General features: G+C 44.6%; 1 protein-coding gene across 1 annotated transcript in view; it reads right to left on the bottom strand.

Annotated features, from left to right (window-relative positions):
• Nucleotides 1–5,271: 5,271 nt before the first annotated feature.
• GALNS (galactosamine (N-acetyl)-6-sulfatase) overlaps nucleotides 5,272–21,067 on the bottom strand; it is a 42,270-nt gene continuing 26,474 nt past the window's right edge. The window contains exons 11-13 of the mRNA XM_009573484.1: nucleotides 19,723–19,844; nucleotides 8,753–8,870; nucleotides 5,272–5,358 (exon numbers count right to left, since the gene is read on the bottom strand). Coding sequence (XP_009571779.1) covers nucleotides 5,272–5,358; nucleotides 8,753–8,870; nucleotides 19,723–19,844 — 327 coding nt within the window. The remainder of the gene's footprint in view (nucleotides 5,359–8,752; nucleotides 8,871–19,722; nucleotides 19,845–21,067) is intronic.

The raw sequence follows: 21,067 nt of genomic DNA on the forward strand, positions 1-21,067 counted from the left end.
GCTTTAGAAACGCATGCACTTTAAACCCATTTTTTTTAAAAACAAATTTGAAATCTCTTATTTCAACAGCAGAAGAATGCAGTTCCCCAGCCAGCTCCCTGGACTTGGGACCGAAGCGTCCATACTGAATAACGAGCTAGCTTCGTCCCCCCTAAAAGAGGCGAAAGCATGGCAAACCGGCTCTGCCCTTCCACAGCATCCTTGTTTGCACGGAGCCGAACCCAGCACCTCCTGCCCGCTGCAGCAGGTTGGATCAGGCCCTTGGAGAAGACACAAACCCCCTCTCTCTCCTCTGGCCAGCCTGGCCGAGCCGAGAGGGGATTTTGAGCCCAATCCAGAACTAATGGATTTGGCACGCATTCCTCGCTGCTGGCGAACGGGCCGACAGGCTTTTCAGCCCCAATCCCTTTCAGATGGGAATCGTGCTACCAACATACATATCACCCAGAAGGGTATTAAGTGACTCCAGGAGGGAAAAAGGCATAGAGAATCACATGCCAGTTGCCAGATTGGCTCTCTCGACAAGTTGGATGGCAGAGGTTTTTTTTTACGCTCCTGAGAGACCACAGGCTTTTGGCTAGGGATCCACCTTTATTTAGGATTTATATAATCCGAACTAAACTTTGAGCAACAACAAAACTATAAACGGTGGAAGAGGATATAAAGAAAACAGGCAAATGGAGTCTTTCCTCGGTGTTTAAAATAACCAGTTTCCAAAGGAAAAAAAAAAACCTAAAATGAGATTTCCGTTCTTCCCTTACAACTGTTCTTAAAAACTAACAGTTTAATTCAAGAAGCACTGCCATGTCGCCTCCTGATAACACATGAAAAACTCACATCAAATACTATCAGAAAACAAAAGCAGAAGTCTATTTCCAAGTATTATAACTGTTAAGAGAAATTGAAAACAAGCCACTCTAATTGCAAAACAGTTATTCAGATACTGAACAAGCAGAGTAACTCTTAAGGGAGTAAAAGTGTATGTAGTTTGTAAAGTTTCCCAGTGCTGAGGACAACAGCAAGATCCCTGGGGAGAGGTTTCTTGTCTAGCTGTGCTGAAGAGGCTGCTGGCAACTCTGCAGACAATAAACTGCCTCCCAGCACTGCCTTCCCCTCCAAACCCCCGATTCAAACCATCCTCACCTTCAAAAGGTCTTTCTTCAGCTGCTGAAATGATTTCGCATGGTGACTGCAAAGATGTCCTCACTGGAATAGAGTATTCTCCAACCTTCAGAAGATCCTCATCTCATCTGCTTCGCTTTATGCAAAACCAGGAGGCTTTTGGAAGCTGTCCACCACGTTCGGGAAAGGCTCAACTCGGCAGGTACCGAGAACTGCCAGCTTCCACGCGGCCGTGAGTGTCCCAAGTTTAACAGCCTCCTTCTTGGCGATACTCATTCCAGTTTCTTTAGTAAAAGCCCACTGTCATCCTCAGCACTTGCCTGAAAACTCAGTCCCCAGACACAGCATAACGTTTTATTAGCAAATACGTGGGTACCATTTGCTCTCGTTCTGAACTTGCCCATTTTCACTTTTAATGCTCGGCTTCCCATTTAAAACGCAGAGGCATGTTATCTTTCATCACTGCACTCAATACAGTTTGCAGGGCATTAACCTTGGCTCTAAGTGTTTGGAATTGATCTTCTGGTTTCCAATTCCAGTGTTCAGATCCCCGAATTGTTGGTCCACAGAGACTAATTTGCCACCGAAATAATCCATTTGTCGCTGCAGGATTTTAAATCAAGGCTCCATTTTTGCAGCCATAGACTGTAAATGCAGTAGGACTTTTTCCACGATTATTAGTTACATCAATTTCAGAAGCTTCTCTGCATGGAGGGTCGGATGATAACACAGCCTCAGGGGCAGTGTAGGGAGACTCGAGAGGCTCAGCTAATTGGAAACTAAAGGCAAGAAGAAATTCCTTGGACTCTTAGCCCAAGCAGATATTAAGCTTTTAGCGTTCAGCAGACGTATTTAAATATAAAGAAAGGAACATCACATAGAAGCAGTCTTAGACAGACATCATCTTTCCTTTAGCTCTTATGTCTTGCAGCTTAAGAAAGGAAGCCACCAACAAATGAGCTTCACTGCTGCAGGTCCCCGACTGGCCAGTAAACCCCACCAGACCCACTCCTCCATCGACAGCTATCGCACACACAACCCCAGGCAGGTCCCACAGGCAGCTCCTGCAAAGCCAACACCTGCCCCAGTTCTTCGCAAAACAGGGCAACCATCACATGGACCAACTTCAGATCAGAGGCTCAGGATAATTATTAAGGGCAGATGTGGTAATACATGCTGGCCGCTTTGTGATCCAAGGCGTGTATCGGTGGTTTTGAGCTGCCCCACACTAACGCTGCAGGCTGGCAATGCTCATCCCTGCGGCTGTGCTGGTGGACGCAGCCTCAGGCCACGTAGGCCCCTGGTCCCCACACCAGCCTCTGAATTGTACTTGGGCAGTTGTGTGGGCTGGGAAATTGATCCACGTTAAAAATAATACAGGGAAAACAAAACAAGCTATTTTTAACCCAAGTCAGTACCATGATCTGGAAGGTGTATCTGTGAGACTGTCCCAAAGCAAGGTGTTATTCAGTTGTTTTACAGGTGCGCACAGACAAATCATATAATGCATTTCTGATAAATTAGTTTATTTTTCTTCATTAATTCTTCATCTCACAATTTTAAAATCTGTACATCTTTGGGAAAGGCATTGATTTAAAATCCTTCCTAGCTATCCAGCTGTAAAACTACTATTCTTACTTAAATTTAAAGCAGTAGCTTCTTCACATTAAGCTTTGATCTTTTATAATAAATGGACATGAAGCAGATAATGCAGAGACATCAAGTCAATTCACTTATAGCAGCCAGCTTTCTAGTGCAAAGTTTACATCCAGTATCTATGCACTGGGAGATTATTTCAATGAGAAATGAGGACTTTGTGTGCCGGGTAACCAGACAAACACCATGTGTGCTGAGAACAGGATGGCTTGTCCAAGCAAGTTACACAAACAGGGGAAAAGCAGTATCTTCAAAACTGCAAGCTGTGAAAGAGTAAAGAATGAAGTGGCAGCCAGGCAGGCAGGGGACACGGGGTAGCAGGTATCCAGTATGCTCACAATGTGCATACTGCAAATGCTAAGAACTGAGAAACGTGTCTGAGCTAGTGCTCAGACGATGAGCTGCAATCCTGCGGTGTGATCTCTTAACAAGCAGCACGTAGAAAGACACAGGCTGTTACAATTTGCAGCAGACATGTTCATAACTATTTGAGGGCTGACAGCGATTTTCAGGAAGTTGCAGTGACGGACTCCCTCCTCTGGTGGTATCTTTATCTGCTGATAATAGTGAACTGCAGGGCTCTGAACACTTCTGGGTGACAGAAGCACTAAAGCAGAGGTGGACAGCACCCAGAAAATGGGAAGTTACTGGTTTTGTCCAGTCTCCAGTGCTGACAGACGCACATGATGGCTGCGAGTCCTCCTACCAGTCCTTCTCATGCAGTATCACTGAAGAACAAGCTGATCAGAATCTCTCAAGACTTGAGCTATCCACACTATGTCAAAACAAGGAGAAATGTTACAGATGAACTGGAAATGCCTTGATATACTGGAAGGACAATTAGGAACATCATAAGGCATCTAAGACATTTGGACTATAAACAAATGCCGTTTGCATATGCGCAAACAGTGAGTTTCAGAGGCTCTGCCAGCCGACAAAATGCTGGCTGTGATTTCTGATAGGTGGAACAGTAAGAGCCAACTCAAGTGCTGTTCTTATTACAATCTTATAGGATTATCCAGCTTCATGAGATACTAGGAATTCCTGTGGGATTACAGGTAGCACAAACCATGGGAACAGAGAGAATGAGAGCATTTGGGATTAGAGGGAGGGTAAGAACAAGCAGTTGAGAAGCCCGTAGCAAGCAGTAGCACAGCAGTTACCAGAGAAGCAGAGCTCTCAACCTGTCTCAAGCCAGCCCCAAGTTTTGCTTGGGAAGGAAGTAGGGCCTGTTTACAGGTACCTCGATTTTCCCCAAGGCAGCACAATGCCATGCAGAGAGGGCATGTGTACTGTATAAAACACTGGAGTGGTGGAAGTGGAGCTGTCGGCGGTGCAAACAGCACGTTCAGGGTTGCTTCTAGCTACTCCCCTGAAGCCCCAGAGTAACTTTGCTCAGTTTTGTTCGAGACACGTTTATTAGCAACAGCCAAGGGTGTGAAACAGGCTTAAAAGCAGATGAGAAATTTGCAATGTGAAATTGTGCGAAGGATTGGCATTTACCATGAACTCTGTTTAAAGAAGTGCTACACCCAGGCTGTGGAAAGTTTGCACAAGGAGAATTCCTCAGAGAGCGTACACTGGAAACAGGGTCAAGAGTCAACATCTGATGTAAACGGGCATTTCTGAGCCTGCAGTTGGCTGGGCCCAGATCATGAGACTAGAAACGTGACTTAAACCATATTTGGACCCAGATTTTTGGAAATGAAGAAAACCCCTGAAATGAACAACTGACCCCCAGCTCCCCAAGAACATCCTGCACACCATCAATAAGGCAATACTTACATGAACACTATCTTCAAATTTCTTTATACCATTACCTAGGGAATGTTTGCAGCTACAGATGGAAAGAAGGCAGGGCATTCTCCCTGGAGCCAACCCCTTAGTCGGGAACAGGAAGGAGCACTTGTTTGCACCCAGCGATGCACAGCAGCGGTCTGGGCTGTACAGCTGCACCCAACACTCGCAAGTTTAGGAAGAAAGGAAAAACAAGCTGGTGTCCAGAGTTCACAATGGAAATCAAATGTTAAAACAACAAGTTACAGGCAAACAAAACAAGGGCAGCTTGGGCAGGGTTTTCTGGCGGCTGTAAGTTTCCTGAACAGTCCCCCATGGCTGCTGTTCGGGCATCCAGATGAGCAATGATTTGGGAGAGCAGGCTGGGTGGAAGGAGCAAGAGGAATGGTGCATCCATGGCATTTCTGAGGTGATGGCAGAGTTGTGGTTGTCCAGAGAGCTTTTACAGTTGAAACAGTCTTCACTGAAAAGTTACCATTTACGGAAACAACTAAAACAACAGAAGAGTACAGGCTAAACCCTGAGCACTAGCAATATAAACACTGGCCCTTTTGGAAGAGCAAATGATGATATCATACATATATCACACCCTTCCTGTGTAAACAGGAGTGCAAACATGAGAAGACATGCTTTGTAAACCGTATGTCCGGTTGGTTATAGCTTTTCTGTGTATCTCTTGAGGCCTGCAGAAGAACATCAGTGAGGCCAAAAGCACTTCTTAGGATCAGACTTGGGTGGTTTCAGGCACTTCCCTAGCTTCTCACAGCCTGGAGGAGACCAATTCTGTTAAAAACAAACAAAAAATATACAGAAAGATGATTCATACCAAGTATCTACTAAGCCCTAACCCTAACCTACCCTTTTTGATTCTCACAAAGACGCTCTTATGTCCTAATTGAAAAATGAAACTCCTCTTGCAGCTAATGCTCTTGGGCTCATCAACTTCCCAACTCCAAACGCTTCAACAAAAGCTTTAGGAAAGACTACAAATTCTTCTGCAGCAGATGATTCCCTCTTCTGGGATACAGTGGTCTCTCCTGTACAAATGCAGCCTGCTAGAATTCTGGTGACTGTCTCTCTTTCCTGTAGTAGTGTGGAGCAACCAGACCATGAGGTTTTGGTGAAATCCCCAATTTTCCTGGGATCCAGAAAGGAGTTATCATGCTTAGCACTAAGATAAAAAGATGCACTTTCTTGAGGAAACAAATAAAAAGCAACAGAAGGCCACGGGTGTGAGAGAGATAAGAATGCCTGTATTTTAATGAGCATTTTGATGGATGAATTCATGAACAGATGGAGTAGGAGGCATTTATGAGACAACTACTCCAGTGCATGCAGACCAAAACTATTTGCCTCCCTTGTTTCCATGTTTCTTGAACTACCTTTCTCCAGTATGTATACAACGGAGAAATGATGTCAGCGAGGAAGCCCACTGCAAACCTCAGTTTCCAAAGGGATTAATGACAGAAGGAATTTGGATAAAAGAACTTTCTCAATTTCACTGGGGTTTTGCCATTTAAAATTTGGGACTGCGGTAATGTGAATGGCCGGTTACAATCCCCATTCTGCCTTCAGAAATCTTTTGCGTTCATTCTCTGCCTCTCCCTCTCTCAAGGTCTATCCATCCACGGGAGATTCCTGCTATTACCTATTAAGGGTCAGTTCAGCTCTGACCTATTGCCTTTCATTTTATTTATTTTTATCCTTCAAGTCATTTACATTTTCTTGGAATTAAATTCCTATAGAGTACAAGAAAAGCTTAACCCCAGAAAAAATGCCGGAGCACGTTTCTATTCCATACAGCTGACAACAGATGGCAGTGAGACACCAGCTATCTCTGCAGAAGGAGCAGACCACAGAGGGGAGCTTTGGCGGAAGGCACCTCACTGTACGAAGGGCTCCAGACGGTTTAGGAACAATTAATGCTCTTTTCTAAATTCGTTTCTCAATTTTAAAATGCACAGCCACCACTGGAAATTTCAGATGCCTGACCACTTTGTAAAAGCAACAGAGATCCAAAGAAACAAATGAAATATTCATTCTTTTGAAAAAAACAAATCGTATCTGTTTCAGTCTCACAGTCCAAATCGGCTTTCCTGGATCTGTAAGTGCTGAGAGCCCTGAGGACACCATGTGTGCTACAAGTCAAACATGCAGGCACGCCAGCATGGCTCCACTGCATGAAGCAATTTCTCCTACACTTCCATAGGAGGAAAACATAGCAGAACTGACTCCGGGAGCTTCATCTACACTGCTGGTGGGATACACCACAGATGGGCCAGCAAATACTTCCCTGCTCAGGAGGGCTGATGCTGCTGCGCTTACATCAATCCCAATACTGCAGTAGCTACAAAACCATCCATCTGCTTTGCTCATGGATAAGTAAAGAAAAGTCTTCTCCTCTGTCCCAGAAAGGATATTAAATGCCCATATCAAATAAATGGGTGACAGAATCTAGAAGACAGTGTTGGGCATAGAATTAGTAGGTGATATTTATCTCCCAGCATCCTCCAAAGACAGATTTAGGGCCCCATTAACCCCAGCAATACTATCACTCCAAAAAGATTCAGTTATCTTCATCTCTGGTCTAAAAGGCAATAATTTGGTGCCTGTTTATTTTAGCTTTGTGACTGTGTAATTAGCCTGTTAGGAGTTTACATAGAATAGAAAACTCATCACGTAAAAAAGTTTCCTGCTGGGATTTGAACATTTCTCCTGGGATTAGAATACCTGCCAGCCCACCGGGGAGGGCTTCCTGCCTCAGACAGCCTGAATGATCTGGTTTGAGCTTGGCCAAGCATTGGAGCAATCATTAGCTGCCTCTGCTTATAGACTAGGCGGGCATAACTGGACTTGGCCAAGCCCTGGACATTGCCATAGCGAAAGCAGAAGTGGCAGCCCATGGTCTGCAAAACTTCTACCCAACTGAGATAGAACAAGGGATGCTCAAGGAGAAGACTGACTCTCAATAGCCCCAAGGGGAGGGCTGGGATACGGGACCAAGTATGGGACCTCCAGTCCAGCACTTTTTCCATTATGCAACCCAAAGACACCCGGTGTTGACAAACAGGGATACCAGATGTTTTCACAGGACCTAAACACACTGCACCAGGGTAGCTGCAAAACAGCGGCGTATGCCTACAATTTATGAACCAGTTTTGGAGTTGGAATTAGCACAGAAGAAATGCCTTTCCAGTGAAGGTCTCTGGCAGCAGCCAGGCACTGGGGAGAGTGCCTGAACCCAAAAGGTCCCAGAGGAGCACAGAACAGTGTTTATTAAGGGAAAAGTTGAATAATGAAAGAAAACAACACAGAAACAATGGTCCTTCAAATCTTTTTCCTACTTAACATCCAAAAATAAAAAGATGTGACAAAGCTAAAAAAGATCTTTGCCTTCTTACTAAGGAGACACAGCTCCACATTTTGTACTTTTCTGGCTAGCTGGAGGTAGACCCTAAGCAGCAGGTACTCACTGTTCGTTTCAGACAATTATTTCAGCGTCAGAAAGATTTTGCCTGTTACTATTTTGTGTCAGTCTACAGGCACATCCCCTTAGACTACACACACTCTTGTCATCTGACAACTTTACCTCCTACAAACCATCCAGTTTCTTTCCCAGGTTCTCAACAAACCAAGCAGCATTTGACAGGAAAGCCTAATTGTAACTTTCCAACGTGCAATTTGAAACAGAAAACAGAATTGAAAATGTTTGTCATGTTTCAAGCCATAAAGACTTTGGAAAAGTCAGGTGTGGGTGGAATTGGAGGAGACCGAGCAAGACCAAAGATACTCTCACACATCACTGAAAAAGAGCCACTGTCCCAGTCCCGCCACTCAAAACACAGAGGACTTTCGAGATTGCAGAAGGGGATTAGAAAGGAGAAGGAGGATCTACAGCTGTAGATACTGCCATATCTCTAAGAAAGGAAGCCACAGAGTTTATCACAGCATGTTGGTAGACCTAACCCTACTCACTTTGTACGAGCCTTTCTATGCCGCTGCGTTCCACAGGTAACAAACAGCCCTTTCCTCTGTAGAACAGCCAGACAGCCCTCCAAAACGGGCGAGCGTGCATCTCTTCTCCATCCCTTCCCAGCATTAGGTGACATTTTTAAGCCTTTACAAAATGTTTTTTAAGCTAAGGATTCTCAAATGTATTTATGCTTTAACCACGTACCATGATGGCCTTGTCGCACACGTTAAGCTGTGGCTCTCCTGGCACCATGGTCACTTTGTGCTGCTGGACAACGACAGATATTCGCTCCATAGCCCTTTGGTATTCATCGCTGGCAAAACTAGAACGTGAAAAAAACACAGACATTATCAGTGGGGCTTCATACACGGCATCATTACAGTGTCCACATCAGTAAGCTAGGTCAGAAGACTTTTCCTGGACCATAGCAAAGGAGAAGAGTACATAAACATGCAGTTGACACTAACTGCCCACAGGTCCCTAGGGGAATGAAACATCTGGGCTGACAAAGTCCAGCCTGTCTGGGCCTGGAGGCTGCAGGTCTGAGATGCTCTGCTTAGGGCAGCAAGGATGGCAGATGGCTTGCCCTCCCCAGCAAAGAAGCACATGGCTCCTGGCAGATCAACTCAGTATGGGGCTTCAGCTTTCAAAACTGCTAGTCCCAGTGGCCCCAGATGTGTTGCTTCATAGTCGGGCAGATACGCTGCAAGCTCATGTTGATTCCCGAGGGGGATCTTGTTGGCAAAGGTGGCATGTACAAAGAAGGGTGCTTCTGGTGTTGTCCTCGAGCTGTGCCTTAAATGATTATCAAGGGAGACTTCCTAGACACAGGACAAACACCTTGCCAGACACATTAGTACATAAACAAGTTTGCTGAGGCGATCCTTCTAGTGTGTCACCCAAGAGGTCACCCAGCTCTCTACGCATTCTTCCTCCACTCTTTCAAGTGCTTTTCTGAACGCATGCATCACACAGAGGCATTTATTGTAGGGAACAATACTTTGTTTTTCAAGAGCATTCTCAAGCTAAGGGTTTCACATACAACCGTTGGCTAATAAAACTTCACAATCACCAAGTAAGATGAACTAATATTATGCAAACAGGAAGATGGAGAAGAAGAATAGAAGTGACTTGTCCAAGACAAGAATACCTCCTCCATTTCGCAACATCCACCCTGGGGTTCTGCCCCATCTACATTCTTCCATTACAGCTTTATTATTCCAAGCTGGGACCCATCTGTCATGCTCCAAGCCCTCATACAGGGTTATAAATTACCAGATTTTTATCCACCCGATTACTCCAGTAGGTACTTGTTTAAGTGGTTCAGGGTGTACTTCACTAATACTTCAAGTATTTCTAAAATGGAGGATTGCTACCCCATGATCTCATTTTGTCCATCACGTTAAGAGTCACTTAAAAAACAGAGAGCGGCAAATTGCTTCTGAAGATAAAAGAAACAATGCAGCTTGGTCCTGACCTCAGGCTCCCTTTGCTTACAGTCCAAGCTGGCCACCAGCCTCACACTCCAGCTAATTTCCTTCTTTGAAAAACAATCACATTTCGAAGCCCAGTAATGTGCCAACAGTTTCCAGTAAACCCTATAAATATCACATCTCGGCAACCATCCAGAGAGAAGCTGATTGTGGGGATGGGCCTGAGCTTTGCTGATAGAGAACCGGAAGGGAATTTGAAATGACAAGCTCGAGCAAACTAATCTGTTGCTCTCACACCCAGCTAGCTGTATCCTGGTGGAGAGGCTATCACCGGGACCGGCTGTGTGATCTGTACAGACCACCCTGAAATTCAGACTATTCTTGCAAAGCTCCTGAATTTGCTTGCTCCTCCCCACGCATCCCACCTTAGCTCTCACAGCAGCCAGCTGCTTACTCCTGCATTGCCCCAAAGACTGCTGAAAACGGCGAGACAGGCAGAAGTTTGGGAGCTGCCAAAGACCATCTCTGACTCACACCCTGATGAGCACACTCAAGGCAGCAATCACTTGGCTCTGAGCGTTGCATCCTGGTGGCACAATGGCCTTTCAGTTTGGCGAGATTTTATCTGGAAGCCTTCTGGTCGCATTTCAAGTGCACAGGATTGCCAGCCCAGCAGCATGCTTGAAAAAAATCAAAACAGATTTTTAAAAGAGGCAGAGAGGGTTTAAAGCTAACCTGTGTCGACAGGCAGAGGACCACGAACACGGGAGAGCCTGCACACGGAGAGAAAACGCTGTAGAGACAAACACACTGAGGGAGTCTGCCTAAAACCGCAGGCGAGTACCAGGGATGCACACAGCATGTTTGATATCTGAGCTGGAGACTGGATGAAAAGGGGGAGGCAGAAACATTTTAAAGCCTACATACTCTAGTGATGGAAACGGAGGTGAAACACAGTTTAGGGAGACACGTGTATTTCAGTGCTTTAGATTTCTAATGCACCTATTGTGCCAGGATTTGAAAGCTCTTCCAAACCCGAGCTAATCACACTTCATTAAGATCCTCGTATGAAGGATTAACATGAATTAATACATATTTTAATCAATTGTTAGTCTGATAGTCTAGATATCAAATCATTTAATGCCTCCTACTGCTGCTCTTGTAACTATCTAATGTGTTTATTTTTGTCACATACTTGTGTCATCTCTCCAGCATTTAAGATCTTCTTTCGGAAGTGGACCCATAAGATAAAATGTTGCTGCTAACTAATTAAGCTCCACAGCATCTTTGCAAATATTTAAGTGCTAAAGAGATAGCCCAATTTCATCCATCGAAATGGCTTTTCATACATAGGATTCCAAATTAGCTATAATCTGGACAGACCAGTGGAAAACACAGCTGTGGTCTGGATGAAAGATAAACAGTATGTTGTCATGACTGCTGCTTTTTGCTCCAAATATGCCAGTCCTGTTGCAATGAAAAAAAATCTTTTTGCTATAATCTTAACTACTGCATTTATCCACGGCATTGTTGCTCATTAGCAAGCTAAGACACGTGAATGCCGCAGTATAACAAAGTAGGCTCGAGTCATTTAAATCATCTTCTTGCTTTAATTCCCATGTTCAGGACACTCCTGACTTTTTTCAGCTAGCTCAGGAGTGACAGGGAATCTTGGCCTAACCTCAGCTCCTGGTGTTTTTGAACTGCTTTCCTCTTCAGCTTCTATACTTTTAGATTATTTCAGCATTTAGCATAGGCTGAATGACTTCCCCAAAGCACGACAGAAATGGTTTGGCACATTTATAAAAGACTCGCACTTCTCACATAAGTACAAAGCTGGCTAAAGCTAAAGAACACGTATAGATTATGCTTCAAGTCATACCACTAACCTATAAACCTTGTCTCAGTAGGGCTTAACATGCTCTTAAGCTGGCTAAACCTGTTGACACTAGCTTAAAACACATCCGATTGCAGCCGTCCTCCTTGTGTTGAAGTACATTACAGTGATGTACCCCAAGTGCTGTAAGGTGTCATTCAATACTGGAAGACCATCACAGATCATCTTCAGATGCCTCAGTTGGACACACGAACTACCTTCCTCATCCAGATGTGTATCAAGTCTCCATGCACAGCGGGAGACTGCAATGCCTGCAGGATGGCACCAGTCCCCGGGGCTGGCATTCACGTGGAGTCATCCACTGAGACAAAGTGGTGCTGGCGGTAGGGGTTGGTTTTCCTGTCTTGGCCCCATGGAGATCCCCACTCCTCACTCCGATGAGCTAAGGTTTTGCTCAGACAGACCTCTTTAGCTCCAGAAAGCGCACCAAGATCCAATATCCATGCAGCAATTTGTAATTTACTGACTGCATATGGGGGGTTAAAACTGTCTCCAGCCCTAAGCAAGAAGTGCATTTTGAGACAAAGTCTACAAGAGAAGAGTGCCTTTAATCTGTATGTAAGATGGGATAATTACTTCATGGTAATCAGTCTGAGTTACTAACAGAGTTGGGAACCTCTCTTACTCTTACATGGAGTCCTATCATTTCCCTGAATGCGTACGCAGGACTGGGCTGTGAGGGCAGGGTTTGCTACATTCTCTGTTCCAAAAAAAATGATATTATCTATACAGGTGTTTGGGCATTATTGTCTGCATGAAGATCCAGACCTTGCTGCCTCCTGGGCATGCTGCATTTTGTATTCTAATTCAACAATCCTGCAGAAGGAGAGCTGGGAATAGCACTAGAAGAATGAGAGGGTGAGCAGGTGGTGTTGTGAGGAGTTTGCTAAAAGAGATCCCCCAGCGTACATGAAATTATTCCACGCTTAGAATGAGGGAACGGAGTGGACAAAGTCCAGGGTCATTACACTAATTGACACTTTACCTCCAGGAAGTCTCTGGAGAGCCAATCAGGGCTGGATTGCGAGCGCTAGGTCCCAGGCACAGGTGTGGCCTGTGCTTCCTTCATTTAGTGTAATTGTGCCTTGGCAATCTGTTCCCATCTCCTCCCTCACCAAACAACTCCAGTGTAACCTGCTCTGCTATTAACCCCACCATGCCCTACACTGAAATTCAGGTTTGGAAGAAGGAGGGTTTGTCTCATGATGCTTTCGGTGTTAGAGCTCCGGTTTAATCTTGCAGTCGTCAGAATCTTTCACCTTCAGGTCTGCTAGCATCCTGAGCTGTAAGGAGAGGGAGAGGGCGATTCTCTACCATCATAAATACACCCCCAAATAGATCAGAACCAGAGCAAATTAAAGAGTAGTTTCAGCATTTTTAAAAATCTAGATCTTGATGTTTTATATCTCTTTCTGATGATTCATATATGGGCACAGCACAGTATGTCTATCCTGGGAGCAGCAGGACCATGTTATTATTGAAAAGAATGTAACAAAATGGGTATTATATAGTGCGCTTCATAGAAACCTGACAGTGGGCTCTTAATAGCAGCTTTCAGATTTATAGCATGTTTTACCAGATGCACGTGAAGTTATGGGAAGAGCATAAAACTTGGCTAATATTTTGTATATTTTACTTCCTTCCCCACTGGAATTATTTTAATTAAAAACATTATTTTTAATTGTAAGATACACCCAGATTCAGGTAATTTGATTTTATCTGTTATCAGTGCTGTGAGACTCCTCAGCACTGTAGTATCCAAGTCTTGATCTTGTCTTATTATTTAGTCTTCCTCAGTTCCTCTCTTCTATTATCAGGTTTATTTGCAATTTAAAGTCTGCACAATACATGAGGCAGACAACAGGTTTTGGGCTCTGCTGCTGAAACATGGCAACTTGCAATTACTGGAGAGACTCACAGGGCCAAAGGAAAACAAACAAGGAATCGAAGAGAAGACTGAAGGGTGGCCCATACCCTAATGCCCATCTGCGGGCCCCAGATGCAAATACCCCCCAGAGGCATGTGGGGCATGTGGCCAGTTAGCCACACGAATACTTGGAGTATTGATGATGCCTCTCACCTGTGTGGATTCCCCAATGGTGTCCATAGCTTTCCTTGCAGCAAGGAGATGTGATCCTGGTGATCCTCTACCTGATCACCTCTTTTCATGGAAGTTTTAACTCCTCGGCTTCAAAAATCCTGCTTTTCCACCAGGTTGCAAGTGACCACAGCATTCAAATTGCAGAGGGGATAAAGGCAGAGCGACTACGTAAAGCCTTAGTCTCTGCGTGAACAGGCAACAGAAAATAACGACTATCCATCTGATCCTCCTGCTAGTTGCTTCAGTGGTATTTCTGAATCATAATTTAAGCAATGTGCTCTTCAGGCTACTCTCTGAGGCTGTAGCGCTGCCTGGACCTGTCTCTGAAGATGTCCATTTCAAACAGCATTTTGCATTTTTGAAACTGGTTCATATGGCTTTTTACTTCAATATTCCTTTTTATACAGCATCATTCCAGTCTAGACAGTTACTCATCAAAATACCTGCAGGCTGTTGGTCTGCCACGATTAAGCAGAAGTTACAGGTTGATCAGACGGCATGCCACAAATGCAGAGCGCTGATCCCGGGCTAGGCAAAGAGCAGCTATTGATCGAGATGAGTTTGCCTCCGATCTTAGGCTGGTTTCTCTCCCCCCGCCAGATGTATTTTTCTTCAGCCCTCTTCCCTCCAGAGATGGCTGCGTACCGGTTGTCACGCCTGGCTTGCATACTTCTGACAACCTTTCTGTGTCCAGCCCCTGCATGGTTGATGCTGGATGTTTTTTCCTGGCATCGCTGAGGCTCTTTATCCACAACTCTCCACAGTTTCCATAGCTTTAGTTTTCCTCAATGCCATTTCTCCTGTGGCAGCAGCTAATTTGTCCCTGCAATGCAGCTAGTGCCATTTCCTCTTTTTCAAGAAGACAAGGAGTCAACATCTCCCCTGGGCAAGATTCTGGCTCTTTGTTATACACATTTTTTCCCCCATTTTGCACCTTCTCTCTTTTCCCCACAGATAGGTTTCTGCCCTGATCAGTGAGGTGAGACTGGCAACTTTTCTATCAAATCCTTTCCCCTTTAGCTTCCCTTCAGGAGCTTCTTCTCTTCTTTTCTGGCTCCATAACCAGTGCAATTACCTCTCTGATGATTTCCTGGATTTTCCATCTGCTCGAAATAGGCACTTGTGAGCTCTCTTGTTAATTAATGTGTTCTAAAATCATTATGTTCATCAACCAAGCCTTATCGCTTCCATTTTTCCATAATAGTAAAAGCTATTGCCCTAAGTAAAACACAGGTATTTTGACGTTCAAATTTTAGTAAACTCAGTTTTGAACAGAGGCTAATTGCTCAAAGCAGAATCGCTACTAACCTGGAGAATCAACAACGCATGAGCAAGCTGTACTTACTTGTTATTAAGGCTTTGCACCTCTGGCTCAAACTGACAGAATTTCAGAGACTTCTGTTATAAATTCTTTTTGCAACTTCGGCGTCTGACTCAAAACACTCTCTCTACTTCAGTCTGCATTGGGTATTTTGTTAACTGTATTTTAAGCTGTGCCAGCTTTTGCTATATATTATTACTTGTGTTCTTCCTGACTGGCAATGAAGTATTTTAGTAAAGGCATGTATAAACAGTAATCTGTGACTTGGGTAATAAAACTGACAACTGGTTGTGAAGATGTTACCGACAGATAATTTTACTGCATTTGTCACATACGGTTTGAATGGAGAAACAAGTTCCCTATGTGGTACTTAGCGGACACACAATACTCCAAACATAACAGAATTTCGTACAGAAAAAGACTTATCTGATCTTGTAGTTCTGCATTCTGATAAATTTGGTGACAAAGGCACCCCATAGTTTGAGTGTTTTTATATGAAGCAAAAAACCCTAGTAATTGCATCTAGGGAGGAAACAAAATACTGCTTAGACTTAGAGAAATGCTTCTGCTTTGTGTGCTAACACACAATCTTATTTATATTTTAAAGTTGGAGCTATAAAAAGGAGGTATCCTCTATCCCACAGCCTACACAGATCTAATCAATCTCTTGGATGACAAAAGACACAAACGGTTCACTTCTCGCTACAGAAGGACCAGATAACAAGGTAACTCTTACTTATATAAGTGCAGCTACATTACCATTTTTGGCAACCAAAAGAAAGATTATTTACTAGTAACTACACTTCTTTGAAATATACTGCCCATATATACCCTGGTATTGCAGGTGTTCCTATTACAAGCCTCTCCAGATGCCAATTTTGCCTCATCAGTACCTGCAGGCGTGTTCATGCCCTACCTCATCCTGCAGCCATATAAATATTGAGCTTGTCCTATGGTGCCAAGCTTCGCTCAATGCTAGGACCCCGGAGTCCTGCAGTTCTCAGGAGAGTCCTCCTATTTCCAGGAGAGAGGGGAATAAGAGGTTGGCAGTGAATGTATGTGATGTTAGCGCTGAGCATGTCAGTCCTGAAGGTCAACTACACGACAAGGATCTTGCTCCATCCAGCCCATCGATGTGATGATGTAAATATGCCATCACCTGGGCAAGCTCAGGCAGTGTGAGAACTCATAACATGCATTTGGCACCGCTATGAATCCCAGCTAACAAAATGCAAAGTCTGTGAAGCTCTTGGATTGCCGGGGTGAAGTTCCAGTCCAGACTGAGAAACATCAGTAATTATCTTTCAAGATGAAGGAGGCAAACACAACTGTGTCTCTTGGCAGACGCTGGAGTGCAGGAGGCAGTCTGGGCAAAAACAGAGGGGCAACAGCAGGAAGGAACAGTCACAACCCTGTTGGGAGGGTCTGTTCCTAGAGTCAGACATGTGGAGGGATGCATGCACAGCCTTACGTGCAGGGTGCCATATGGCTCAGAACTGCCAGACCTGTCCTCAACATGATGACTGTAATTGCCCGACCAGTTTTTCCACTGCATGTGAAGTGCTCCTGTGGGAGATAAGCTTTTGCTGATATTGTTTCCAGGCAGGCTCCAGGAAATCCAGAGAACTGTGTCAGGAAGAGGAAGGACTTGTCCTGCTTCACCACAAAACCCAGGCAACTGAGAACTTTACATGCTGTTGCTAGATCTTGAAGAACTTGCCCCTCAGTGATCCCTTCAGCAGCCAGCTCTCCAACGAAGACTGAAAAGGCTAATGCCCATGTTCTGAGATGAACTGAAATCATAGCCTGAAAAAGTCTCTTAGTGTCATGCAGTACCTTGTGTGCACGATGTCATGACCCAAAGACATTTCAGATGAGACTGCCTAAACATAAGCACCCTGCAAGTCAAGTGTTGCTGCAGGTGACTGAGCTGACCAATTTCTAGGATGGCCTGGCTCTGAGATCCTCTAGGATCCTAGAGGGAGCCCAGATACATAAGCAATAAATCTCTCTGCAGTGCACGTGATGCCTGGCATTCATGCACAGCAATGAAACCTCTTACTGGTGGTTTTGCATGTCACCCTGCTCCAAACTAATGCAAATCAAGAGATACGACAGGTAATGAAAATAATTTTAGGGAGAAGAAAAGGCTGCAGTAAAATAAGGAATAAAAGAAATAAAAAATGAACAAAACCAGGCCAAGAGAACAGGGCATCGGTGTGCCATGCTGCTCCTTCACAGCCTCCTTCACAGCAGCAGCAAAACTAATAAAATCCAGTACAGATTTAACAAAGTGAAGTGGTAAAAATAAATTACATAAAAGAGGGAAAGGTACCAATAAAACAGGGGTGCAACGCAAATTTTTCTAAATGCTTTGGCAACATAACGACGCACCAGAAGAGCCAAGCTGGTGAAAGAGCTGTATGATACACCCTGTTCCTCCAGGGCTGCAGGAGGATGAACAGAGGAGCGTGGCCAACATGGACTGCGAACACACACAAACCTCAGGCTGGAGCACAAGCGATACAAGCACACCCAGCATGTACAGACAGACAGATGCACGCTTGGAGGAGAATGCTGGATTCCCTTCTGAGAAACATTAGTGTCGGGACTCCCAACAGGCTGTCTGCCAAGGGGGATAATTAAGCTAAATAAAAATACACAACAGTAACAGCTCCACAAATGAGGATAATTTAATTACCACATTCGATATAGGAGACCCACTTCCCATGAGTTTTCCATTGTGACCAGAGAGGAGACAATAGCAACAGAACGTGCTGCAAAAAGGAAGATTCATTTACTAAAAAGAGGCTTTCTATTAGGGTCTGCATATTAAACAACATCACAGCCTTCCATAATCATGTCATAATCTTGCCATAAAATTCAAGCAAAGCAACAGCTTGTGAGCGTCCAAAAATCAATGGAACTGTATGAGAAATGATTGCAGATGTAGCAATTTATTTCAATGCTCAATCCATGGTGGTGGTAAGGAACATCTAAATAACAGGGAAGCAGGTGTCCTGCAAACACCTCTTAGGGAAGAGCTCCTCTCCCTCAAATTCAGAGGAAACACAAACAATAGGCACACTACAGTTCACTTAATACTACCCATTTGTTTGATTTTTGGAAAGAGAGGTCATTTCTATCCACTCATCTTCCTAAAATAAAATAGTTGTTAAACCAAACAGGGCATAGTCTCATCTGGAATCCCAACCCAGTAGTGTAGTTTCACTGAGCTGAATTTAAAATACAAGAGCTGCAGATTTGCTTTATTCATTAGTGCTGAAATGCAATAGAAAGCAACAGCTAATGTGCGGGACTTCTGAAGAGCTTTATACACTGCGTAATGCACCTCTAGGGTGCTCGTCTGTTAAGTGAGAAAGAAGTGAAAATATTTTTCCTCCCCTTCTCTCTCCAGTGAAAACACTTAGTGGACAGCACAGGCTCAGTTCCTTTGAAAGTAATGGAGCGAGTGTATCCACTCAATTATTTAAAACAGTTGAGTAATTGCGGTCCTGTCAGCTCAGAAAACATCTCTCTGTTAAAGCTGCTGCACAAAACCATTTCTGTGCAGGCGGTCACAGTAGCACTAGTTTTCTCTTTATTTATTTCCACATTCTCCGAGTCGGAGCCACTGGCAAGGGATGAGGCTGCATGCCCCTGTTTGCAGCTAGTTTTGCCGCAGGGTAAAACTCAGTCAGTAGAAAGAAGGAGGGAGGGAGGTGGGGACACCCTGGGAGCTTTTTTGGAGGTGGCAGGTTTATATGTAGGCTGTGCTGGCTGATGACTACATAAATCCTTACAGAAATCTCTCAGGGCATGGTGTGTGCCGGAGATAAATATTACAATAGTAGGCTTATAGGAAAATGGATTCAGACAGCCAGGAGAGTCCAGGGAGGGAACAGGATTGAGCAGAAAGTCCTCTTGCTCTGAAAAAGCTCCTTTAGCAGGGGCTAGGAGATAGGAAGGTTACCACGTTTGCCTTCCACAGATTCCAATGCACAGAGGAAAAACACCGCAGAGTATGCAGAGATCACTAGACATTTCTTCCCTAGCCCCAAAACACACAGAGAATCACAGCTCCAATGCACACGCTCACCAGCACCACTGCTTTATTCCACAACTGCCCGGCACTCAGTCCTGTCCTGTCCAAAAGTGTGCATTTTGCCTCCTCCGTCAGGGATTGTAGGACACAGAACAAGAACCACCAGACTGACAAGTCGAGCCATGGACATGTGCACATCCATCTAGCTTGACCATTTGAAAACCAAGGTTTGTTCCTTTCTCTTTACTACTCTCACCAGTAATGGCTTTCTGGGACAGTTTTCAAGCAGATTGCAAGAAGCAGCTACCAAGGCAAATGAATTATATAAAGCACACACTGACAGTGCTGAGTTTTCACATCGTCGTTAACTGGCTTACCTTAATGGGTACTTCTCTCCAGGGTCCCTCCCCAGGTGGAAGAGCAGTGGCAGGGTAGTGTGCTCCTCCTGTGTATGTGTTGTCACTCCAGAGACATTCTGTCCAGGACAGAAATCAATGCCCTGAAGTGAACAGGAGAGAGGTCAACAAGGGTGAAGCATGGGAGGGAGCAAAATTTTAGCTGATGCCGCTTTCTTCAGCACCTTATTCCAATATACCCACAAAACCAAGAATTATTTTAAACTGAGAGTCTGCGAAAATGGATTCTGATCCGATGGGATAAAATAAGGTGACAATGTTGGCATTGCAGTGACATAAAAGCTGGAGCAGGCCTTACATTTTTGCCTTATAAAAAAATAATCTCTATAAAATATTCATTAAAATGAAATGGCAAAACAAAAGACAGAGGTGAAACCATTTAATCATAAGAATTCTGCATGTGGAAAGTATGGTCTCTCTTTGATTTCTATGGCTTTGAAATACACAGAGAGGATCAGATCACTTGGCATATTTGATCGAAAAGCAACAGTCCCAGGGGAAACATCCAGCCAAGCCAAGGGGCATCACCCTGAGAGGCAATGGGCAACTGCTAGCCTCCCTGAAAACTCAGCTTGCCAGCACCTGATATCAGACTTGAAGAATCTGTTTCCCTGAAGAATGAAGCAAATCTGGTTAATTTTAAAGAAATGGGTGCATTTGTTGATCTGATTTACAGCGTCTCGCCTGGGAATGAGTGTGGGGCTGGAAGAACTGTATTAAGTCTGGAGACATTCCTACCACTAACATTCAAGTCTAGGGGGCCAGAAGTCGGGATTTCCCCAGCAACAGCGGGGGGTATGGAGGGCACAAGTACTAGGACTCTCCCTTTGCTAGCAGCAACGGGTTAAAGCGCTCGCTGGCCACCAAGGGACAGAGCGAGCTGCCTGCTCGCAAGTCCCGAGCAGCGAGCTCTCTGCATCTGCCCTTGCACGCCTTGCCAGGCTGCCTCTCCCAGCTGGTTATTAGCCAGGTGTCGAGCTCCCTAATCACCTAGAGCCTGGCCTGCAGTCTTGAGGGCTAACAGAACCCATTTAAGCCCTGGGAATAGCAAAAAATGCAAAGCACTAATTTCACTGAACAGCAAATAAAGCAGGGGGCCCCATAGACCAGCAAGGACTAGCACCAAATGGACTTGTTAAAGCTCGGTTTTACAATTCCAGCTAACACGCTGCGCTCCTTACAATACCTCAAAATGCCCCGAGACACGGACAGAGACATGGAGAGAAGGTAAATGGGAATATTTCAATGGAGGTGGGAAAGCAGCTGTGGCATTTGCTTATAAAACAAACAAACTGAAAAGGCTCTC

Source organism: Fulmarus glacialis, unplaced genomic scaffold, assembly GCF_000690835.1.
Source record: "Fulmarus glacialis isolate BGI_N327 unplaced genomic scaffold, ASM69083v1 scaffold23802, whole genome shotgun sequence".
In the NCBI taxonomy this organism is placed as follows: domain Eukaryota; kingdom Metazoa; phylum Chordata; class Aves; order Procellariiformes; family Procellariidae; genus Fulmarus; species Fulmarus glacialis.